This window comes from Poromitra crassiceps, assembly GCF_964638095.1.
Source record: "Poromitra crassiceps genome assembly, chromosome: 1".
Classification (NCBI taxonomy): domain Eukaryota; kingdom Metazoa; phylum Chordata; class Actinopteri; order Beryciformes; family Melamphaidae; genus Poromitra; species Poromitra crassiceps.
This window is the reverse complement of record NC_139623.1, coordinates 73,275,043-73,284,961: the sequence shown is the minus strand read 5'-3', so window position 1 is coordinate 73,284,961 and position 9,919 is coordinate 73,275,043. Positions and strand designations below refer to the sequence as shown.

Here is a 9,919-nt window from a genome sequence, read left to right as displayed (position 1 = left end):
TTGATTGATTGATTGATTGGTTGAACGCGGAAGTCCCGGACTTCCTGGTTCTTCACTGTTTCTGCCTATGGGATTTTTTAATGGGTTTTTGGCGCGATGCTTCAAATAAGGTCTCTGGGCAACGCAAGCTTAATCAAACGCGAACCAGTGTTTAGCGAGATAATCTTCACACATGAGGACCACTTTCATGAGTTTTGAAGCGTAAATGCGAGACCTAGAAGTAAAAAGCTCATGCTAAGCTATTTCAGAACTACACACAGTGTCGCATAGGCTTCCACGTCATGTCACCACTCAACCTGGAGTGTTGTTGATGTGTGCGCTGCTGTGCACTGATTACCCCGGGCTCAACCAGGTGAGGGAAAGAGAATTTGGTAACCCTTTATTTTACAGGTACCCTAGTTACATATGAACTATTTGTAATTACACATGAACACCAAATGTAATTACACAGTAATTACCAATAGTTATAAATGAAGTTCATATGTAGTTACATTGTAACAGACCTGTAAAATGGAGTGAGTCTGTTCAACTGTAGTTCATATGTAGTTACATTGTAATGGACCTGTACAATGGAGTGAGTCTGTTCAACTGTAGTTCATATGTAGTTACATTGTAACAGACCTGTAAAGTGGAGTGAGACCGTTCAACTGTAGTTCATATGTAGTTACATGGTACTGGACCTGTAAAGTGGAGTGAGACCGTTCAACTGTAGTTCATATGTAGTTACATGGTACCGGACCTGTAAAGTGGAGTGAGTCTGTTCAACTGTAGTTCATATGCAGTTACATGGTACCGGACCTGTAAAGTGGAGTGAGTCTATTTAACTGTAGTTCATATGTAGTTACATGGTACCGGACCTGTAAAGTGGAGTGAGTCTTTTCAACAGTAGGTCATATGTAGTTACATAGTACCGGACCTGTAAAGAAGCTCCCGGCTGGGACAGAGATTCGTAAAACCCAGTGGTGGATTCGAACCACTGAACTTCTGATTGCAAAGCAGGCGGCTTTAACCACTCAGCCACGAGGGCTTTCCAACTTTCATGGTGGAGTTTAAGAGGATAACTGTATGTCAGTCAGATGTAGTTGCTGTCACTTCATAGCTTTGTTATTATACACAGAGACTTGGGGGCAAATATTGATACTTTATTTAGTTGTAGGTATGATTTTGTCTAGAATTCCCATACAAAAATTCTAATAAAAGTATTGTAGATATAGAGGTAACAGTGAAACTATAATCAAAATAGCCATTCTTCTACATTCTAATTGTTAGCTTATTGTAAATGAGTCATTTCCCCATCAATTTCCCAATTTCTCAATTTGTTGGGGACCCAGTCGAAGCCCCTCAAAGACCCCTTTGGTCACCAGACCCCCGGATCATCTCTCCCCAAAGTCTATACCCAGCCCCCACCCACCCCCCACCCCCCACCCCCCAAAGTCTATAAATCCCCTAATCCACATAAGGGGGGAAGTCCCCCCTATTTGCTAAATAAATTGTATGCACTGTGCTCTAGAAACATTTAGTTATATTTAAAGATTTTAAATAAAAAAATACAATCTAATAATTTTCTGAATTGTGTTGTAAATAGGGGAGGGGGGGGGGCTGGCACAGTCACACTGCAGAAATGCATTCACATTAATCAATATTGCCTGTCTTTCAAGCTACAACTAACAAAGTATCAACATTTTCCCCCAAGTCTATGCTTATAATAACAAAGCTAGGAAGTGACAACTACATCTGACTGACATACAGTTATCCTCCCAAACTCCACTAAGAAAGTTGGAAAGCCCTCGTGGCTGAGTGGTTAAAGCCGCCTGCTTTGTAATCTGAAGTTCAGTGGTTCGAATCCACCACTGGCTTTTAGCAATCTCTGTCCCAGGCCAGAGCTTCTTTACAGGTCCGGTGCCATGTAACTACATATGAACTACAGTTGAATAGACTCACTCCACTTTACAGGTCTGTTACCATGTAACTACATATGAACTACAGTTGAATAGACTCACTCCACTTTACAGGTCCATTACAATGTAACTACATATGAACTACAGTTGAATAGACCTACTCCACTTTACAGGTCTGTTACCATGTAACTACATATGAACTACAGTTGAATAGACTCACTCCACTTTACAGGTCCGGTACCATGTAACTACATATGAACTACAGTTGAATAGACTCACTCCACTTTACAGGTCTGTTACCATGTAACTACATATGAACTACAGTTGAATAGACTCACTCCACTTTACAGGTCCGTTACAATGTAACTACATATGAACTACAGTTGAATAGACTCACTCCACTTTACAGGTCCGTTACCATGTAACTACATATGAACTACAGTTGAACAGACTCACTCCATTTTACAGGTCTGTTACAATGTAACTACATATGAACATCATTTGTAACTATTGGTAATTACTGTGTAATTACATTTGGTGTTCATGTGGAATTACAAATAGTTCATATGTAACTAGGGTACCTGTAAAATAAAGGGTTACCGAGAATTTCCGTGTTCATCCTTTGAAGTGATGACGTTATTGGACGTATACTATCCCCGTCGACTCAACAGTGTAGTCTCATTTAGCCGTTTGCTAGCTAGCCGCCCTTTTAACGGCACGTAAAAGCTTCAAAACTCATAAAAGTGGTCCTCATGTGTGAAGATTATCTCGCTGAACACTGGTTCGCGTTTGAATAAGCTTGCGTTAACCACAGACGCATTCAAAAATCCCATAGGCAGAAACAGTGAAGAACCCGGCCGGGAGTGTTAGCATCGATGTTTTCCGGACTCATTCCTGTGGCTCTCTATTGCACCCACCTTCTTCAACCTATCCAGTCTTGTTAGATCACTTGCCTCCAGCAAAGGAAGATGGAAGGATGCATTTTTAATGTATAGGATTAGATCCCATCCCTGTCTGCACACGGTGTAACTGTTGAAATGTTTGTTGTTGTTTGTAGATATTTTTTAGATATACAAATTACTGCTTCTGATTTGATGGACCATAGGAAGGCTAATGTGCTGTGTGTGTGTGCGTGTGCGTGCGTCCACGTGCGCTTGTCTCCCCAGATTTTGGTGACACTGCTTTGAGAAAATGCACTTGAGTCATAGGTGTCAAGGTTTTTGTAGGTTTTCAGGCATGTAAAGTTACGTGCAGGGAACCACCAGAAGCAGCTTGAAGTGCAGATTCATCTCCTTGTTTCTCCCTTCGTTCTGTCCTATATAGGTTTGAGAGCAGGGGACGAGATCCTGTTGCTGAATGGTAAACCGGCCTCCGCCCTCCAAATGGACGACATGAGTGCTGCGTTTGTTAACCAAGCGCTGACCTTGAGCGTGAGCACCTTGCCCCAGCTGGACCCTCGGCGGCTCTGCTCCCTTCCTCCCCGACGCTCTGACGGGGAACACGACCCCGCCACCGACATCTTCTCCCAAAGCCAAGGTGAGGCTTCCTGGGAATGTGGCTTTTCACAGGGATTACCAGCACCATACATTCACAAATTAATGGAGAGATCATGGGTCATGTCGTGGGGCTATTTGTTCATCCCTTAAACAATGATTGATGAAAATGTATTATCATACTTTCAAAGCAAAGATGTGTACAAACAGTGCCCCCTAGTGACGTATTCAGTGGCAATTGGCAAATCAGTGGACCAAACATGTCGATTGAGGTCCAATGTCGTGAGGGTTTGTTGAAATGCAGCAGCAACCATCCACTTGGATAACTTTGGGTCATCATGAGTGGAAAATACATTTGGTTTTGGTTCATTTAAGGAAACAAATCTTTCATCTTTACCACACCCCAAGTAGCTTCATGGTGTTGTGTAACAGATTTTTGTTCTGGAATTATCTTTGTGGCAGACTTACAAAACCAGAATGGGCTGCTTTCCTCATAATTTTCTGCAGCCTAAACGTTACCCTCCTCTACCTTACCAGCAATACATTTGTTGTTTGCTGTGGCGTTTGATAGGTGGGATATTTGGGAAGGGGGTGGGGGGGGTTGACCAGAGCAATTTAGAGAGAGAGTGGCGTCAGCGGAGGACCAAAATGCTTGACTCATTAGCCAATGAACAGCCAGGAAGGGATCTCGCGCTACTTTGGAATGCTAAAATAAGCTGATAATGTACAATTTGATTAAAAAAAAAAAACAAAAAAAAAATCAGAGTACAACACAAACTGTCCATTTTGCTGCAACTCGACAGTGCTGCTTAATCCAGGACCTTACTTCCTGAAACTCTTGAGAGTAAAAAACTGGTCCATTGGAATGAATGGAGATGTCGGGACTCTTCTATATACCGTAATTTCCGGACTATAAGGCGCACCGGTATATAAGCCGCAGCAGCAAAATTGACTGTTTTTTACATATATAAGCCGCACCGGACTATAAGCCGCGGGTGTTTTGATGTTTAATTACCATATGTAAGGGTTCGTGCACAGAGAGGAATGTCGGGAAAGAGATGGCTGTTTGGGGAAGCTCCCATTTATTAACATTTCAACAAAATCAGCATTACGGTAGGCTACTATAAGAAGCTCCCATTTATTAACATTTCAACAAAATAAATATAAAAAATAAAACAATAATAATAATAATAAAACAATCCTCAAAAGGATAATGTGCTGTAAACAATAAAACAATCCTCAAAAGGATAATGTGCTTTAAACAATAAAACCATTCTCAAAAGGTTAAGGTAAGGTGCAGTAAACAAATTAACTGGAAAACAATAATATAACAATCCTCAAAAGGATAAGGTGCTGTCAACAATCAAACCAGGTACCGTAATCCTTGTCTTCATCTTTTAGGTGAAGGTGCAGCAAACGGCTGTAAACAGAGTCAAAGTCAAGTCACTAATCCTCGTCTTCCTCTTCTTCCTCCGTACTGAAACCAGCAAAGTCCTCAACTTCAGTGTCGGAAACGAACAGGTTCAGGGTGGCTTCGTCAACCACTCTCCTCTCTCCTTCGTTGTCACTCTCAAAACCAAGGAACTCCTCTTCGTCACTGTCGGTGTCGGAATCGAACAGCCTCTGAAGGCGCCCAGCTGTGCCGGCGTCATCATCACGCAGCAGTCCAGCCTTTCGGAACCCGTTGGTGATCGTGGATGTTTTCACACTCCTCCACGCTGTCAGGACCCACTGGCAAACTTGAGCGAAAGTTGCTTTTCGCATGCGACCAGTTTTGGTGAATGATTTATCGCCGCTCGTCATCCACGCCTCCCACTCAACGCGTAGTGCCACTTTGAACGCACGATTGACACTGATGTCAAGTGGCTGCAGATGCTTCGTTGTGCCCCCAGGAATCACAGCTGGAATGGAGTTTGTGGTCTTGATGGCTGCTTTCACGGAATCTGTTATATGAGCCCTCATGCTGTCGAGAACGAGCAGAGCTTTTTTTTGCCGAAAGAATCCTCCAGGGCGCTTGACGTAGCACTCAGCCAGCCACTCCTTCATGACACTTTCCATCATCCACCCTTTCTTGTTGACTCTGAGGCATATCCCACTGGGAATTTTCTCTTTCGGCATCGTAATCCGCTTAAAAATCACCATTGGCGGCAGCTTTACTCCAGATGCTGTGCAGGCCAGAACACAAGTGAAATTCATTCTCTCGTGCCCAGTGGTTCTCAATGTGATCGACGATTCACCTTTCTTGTTAACAGTCCGAGTGAGTGGCAGGTCGAACGTCAAAGGCACTTCATCCATATTTATGATCTGCTCCGGTTCGATGGAATATTCCTTGATCTTCCTTTGTGTGAATTCGCCGAAGTTTGTGATTTTCTCCTGGTAGTCGGGAGGGAGTTGCTGGCACACAGTCGTCCTCGCCCTGACGGACAGTCCCTTTCGTCTCATGAATCGGAAGCACCAAGATGGCCCACCTCTGAAATGTTCAATTTTCATTTCGGTGGCGACTGTTTTGGCCTTCAGTCGGATCTGCACCGTGGAAACGCCTCGGCCGTCTGCTCTCTGGGTCAACACCCAATCTTCAAGGAAATCTTCAAGTTCGGGCCATCTGCTTTTATGACCTCTGAAGGACTTTTTGGTCTTCTTGCACTGAGACAGTTCCTCCTGCTGCGCCTTCCAACGCCTCACCATTGACTCATTGATGCTCAGGGTACGCGCTGCTGCTCTGTTTCCCTCTTTTAATGCGAGATTGACTGCTTTCAACTTGAAAGCTGCGTCGTGTGAATTTCTGCGTACCTTCCCCATGGTAAGTGAGAGACTGCTCGTCTTGTTGTGATTCCGGGCTGCTGATGAACTTTGAACCGGTAGGAGTAACCGGTTGATTTCCGCCAATGATGTCAAGTCTTTCATACACAAAGGCAATTCAAGGTGCTTTACAAAAAAATAATCGAAAAAACAAGCAGCAAAGCAATGCACATAAAATGTGCTGATGAAGCTGTGTAACCTGTAAAATCCATCGATTTTGGAGGTCACCGAGTGGCCGTTTGCTTACCGTAATTACCATATGTAAGGGTTCACGCACAGAGGGGATTGTTGGCTGTTTGAGGAAGCTCCCATTTACCGTATTACCGTAACATTTCAACAAAACAACATAACACAACACCACCTTTGTTTATTTTTACAGTGCACACAGTGTCCGCGGTGTGGTGAAAAGAGGGCAAGAGAGGAAATTAAAACAGAAGTGGATTTATAGTTAGAAAGAGTGCTAAAAAAGAGAGATTTTATTTGTATTTATTTATTTATTTTCTGAAAAAATCCATAGATAAGCCGCACCGTTATATAAGCCGCAGGGCCAAAAAACGGGGAAAAAGCCGCGGCTTATAGTCCGGAAATTACGGTATATGAATCTGGGGGGGGGGGGAGTGCTTTAAATCACAACATCAGAAATTGCTCAGTTCTCAGCTTTTTAAAGGTACAGGATGGACAAACGGTCTTTATTTGTCACAATGCACCGATACACATGCACATTATACACACACATAGACACACGCTTAGAGGCGCCGTGAAATTTCTCTTCATTTTTCCCATCCTGGCTCCACGTCCTCCATGGGCTGGCCAGGAGCGGTGGGCAGCTGCAGTGAAATGCCCGGGGTGGGGGGGGCAATGTCTTCTGTAGCCTGTACTACGAAGCTAGTTTAATGCCTTATCCGAGTAAGTTTGAGTTTAAACCTGGTTTAGCCGTACTACAAAGCAAGTTAACTTTCAATCACCATGGCAACTGACGCTGCAAAGCTAACCTGGTCGCAACCAGGTTAGCTTCAGAGGATAAGATCAAAATCCATGACAGACCCATATAATCGGCTCTCTGGAGTCACTCGCCGTTCATATAAGATCGCCATATGAAAAATAGATTGCAGTCAACTGAGAATATAACAAGAAAAACATTTGTGGCTCTGTAGGCTACATAATTAAATTAAGCCTACTTACCACTTTATGTCTTAACAGCTAAACGATGCGTGGAGAAATATGATCACTATTAATCACCGCGGCGCATATCATGAATGGACCCTCAAATGGAGTGAGGGTGATATTCTCCTACATGCCAGAAAAGCCTATACATATAATATAGATATGGGATAAATATGGATAGCCCCAATACTAAATATGCAGGCTATTCTTGCATCTTTCAGCTGGAACTGTGTCCTGTAGGCTGTATGCCAATATATGAGCAAAAATAGGCTAGTTTTTATCAATGATAACTATGCCCGCATCGTCTCAATTCAGTTCAGCAGTTTTCTCTTTTATAGTAGGCTATTAGGCTTTATACTAGGCTATTTTATATATGAATTATTCGATCAGTGCAACCAAACACATGAGTGATAGAGATCATTATTCATTGAGCATGCGTTTCTAAATCTATGGTCTAAATAGGCTTACAGATTGTGGAAATGTATAGACTGAGATTACATTTGTTGCTGCTGTATCAATGTATGCAGCTGTATCAGACAGAAATCGCTGATCAAAGTAGCCTAAATCAAATGACTGATGTGAATACAAGCTGCTGCTTTAGACAGCCCTTCAGCAGACTATCCAACGCGGATTTTCATTCTGACATTAAATCGCGGATACATTAAATATCCGCTAAAACTCTGATCATGCACTGCGCTTTCATGGAACGAGGAAATGGGTGTGGAAATGGGTGTGGGCGTGGATCAACTCAGCTGTTCATAATGTGATTGGCTAGCGCACCTCTTTCGCGTGGACGCGCGCCTGTGCACGAGCGAAAAACGTGCGCGTGCACAGGCAGATCCCAGGTCCACTTACCTAGTAAAAAACCAGCGTCGTAGTATCAGTTAACTAGATAGCTTTGATCCTGTTCAGTCAAACCAGATCAAAGGGACTTATCGCGGATCTGTTAAACTAGTTTCGTAGTACAGGGCTCTGGTCAGAAGATGACCTTCTTGCATGTTTTTAGTAGGGATGTTATATGGAGAGAAAACCACAGAGGAGCATGGGGGAGAACATGCAAACTCCACACAGAAAGGCGAGATGGCCCACCTTGGGCACAAGGCCCCCGAAAGGCATGGGGAAGACATACCCTCAGTTTTTTTTTACGTTTCCCCCTTTTATTTTGTCTTCATGTTTTGATGTCTTTGTAGTGTAAATAAATACCCTCTGGAAGCTGAACTCTGCAGAGGAGAAAGGGAGAATGGAGATGAGCGATGTCTTTTTAAGCAAGGGGGTGAATAGGGCGATCTACTAATTATGCATGGATGCTGTCTGATGGCTGACCTGCAGGCAGCCAGCACCTCTCCTCTGACCTGCCCTCTCTCTCTCCATGCAAGCACAGCGTTTGTATTCGTTATAAATTTGGAGGTTGCAGCGGGGGGGGGGGGGGGGGGGGGGGGGGGGCTGACAAGCTGCCATTGTTTATACAGCGACTCAGAAGAGTATGAATATTCATGTGGACCCTTTAACAGTGGGAAGCGGTCATCAAGTCGGATGCCTTACGCAAAGGGTCAGACAGGCAGTTAAAAACGGACCCAGCAACCAGATGGGAGTCTTATTGATGATATCATAGTTTAAGAGCGGCTAGGTGTACACTGGGTTACATTATTAAAAACACGTGTGCAGTAAAAGATCAAAGTCTCTTAATTCTGTCCAGACCAGTACTAAACTCCTGTCGGTATGCATGGTGAATGCATGCGTGTGTATATTTGCACTGAATTGTACAAAATATGAAGGACACTCTTTCCATTGAGTGCACTGAGGTGAATCCAGATCAAAGCCACATCCCTTGTTGATTCCCCCATATTACATAGTACCAGTCACAAAGGAGGAGATATAAGACAAAGAAAAGCAGATGATTTGGAGAGAGATTTTTCACCTTTGAGACAATCGATTGTGCAAAAGGCGCTGCAACTCCAGATCAGGAAGATGTCTCGTAACCCTTAGGGCATTCAGTGTATCTACACACGTATCAGAATCAGAATGGTAAATGGCCTGCATTTATATAGCGCTTTTATCCAAAGCGCTTTACAATCAGTAGGTAGTCTACATTCACCCATTCATACACCGATGGCGGCAGGCTGCCACGCAGGGTGCCTACACACCATCGGGAGCAAGGAGGGTTAAGTGTCTTGCCCAAGGACACAATGACAGCAGCTGGGAGGGAGCGGGGATCGAACCGCCAACCCTTGCGTCATTGGCCGACCTGCTCTAACTCCTGAGCTAAAGCCTGAATCAGAATCAGAAAGACTTTAATGATCCCCGGGGGGGAAATTGGGACAAGTTACAGTTGCTCGCACTCAGGCATGAAATATCCACATAACACAACATAGCATAACACAGTATCACACAGTATCTCCCTAAACGTAAAAACAGTCAATACAATAAAATGCAATAAATGCAATGCAATAAAATGCAATAAAATGCAATAAAATAAAATAAAATAAAATAAAATAAAATAAAATAGAATAAAATAGTATAAAATAGAATAAAATAGAATAAAATAGAATAAAATAGAATAAAATA

The 9,919-nt window shown here is 43.2% G+C and overlaps 1 protein-coding gene across 1 annotated transcript in view; it reads left to right on the top strand.

Moving 5' to 3' along the window:
- LOC310785223 (rho guanine nucleotide exchange factor TIAM1-like) overlaps positions 1-9,919 on the top strand; it is a 204,798-nt gene that overhangs the window by 135,658 nt on the left and 59,221 nt on the right. The window contains 1 exon segment of the mRNA XM_083646226.1: positions 3,222-3,434. Coding sequence (XP_083502352.1) covers positions 3,222-3,434 — 213 coding nt within the window.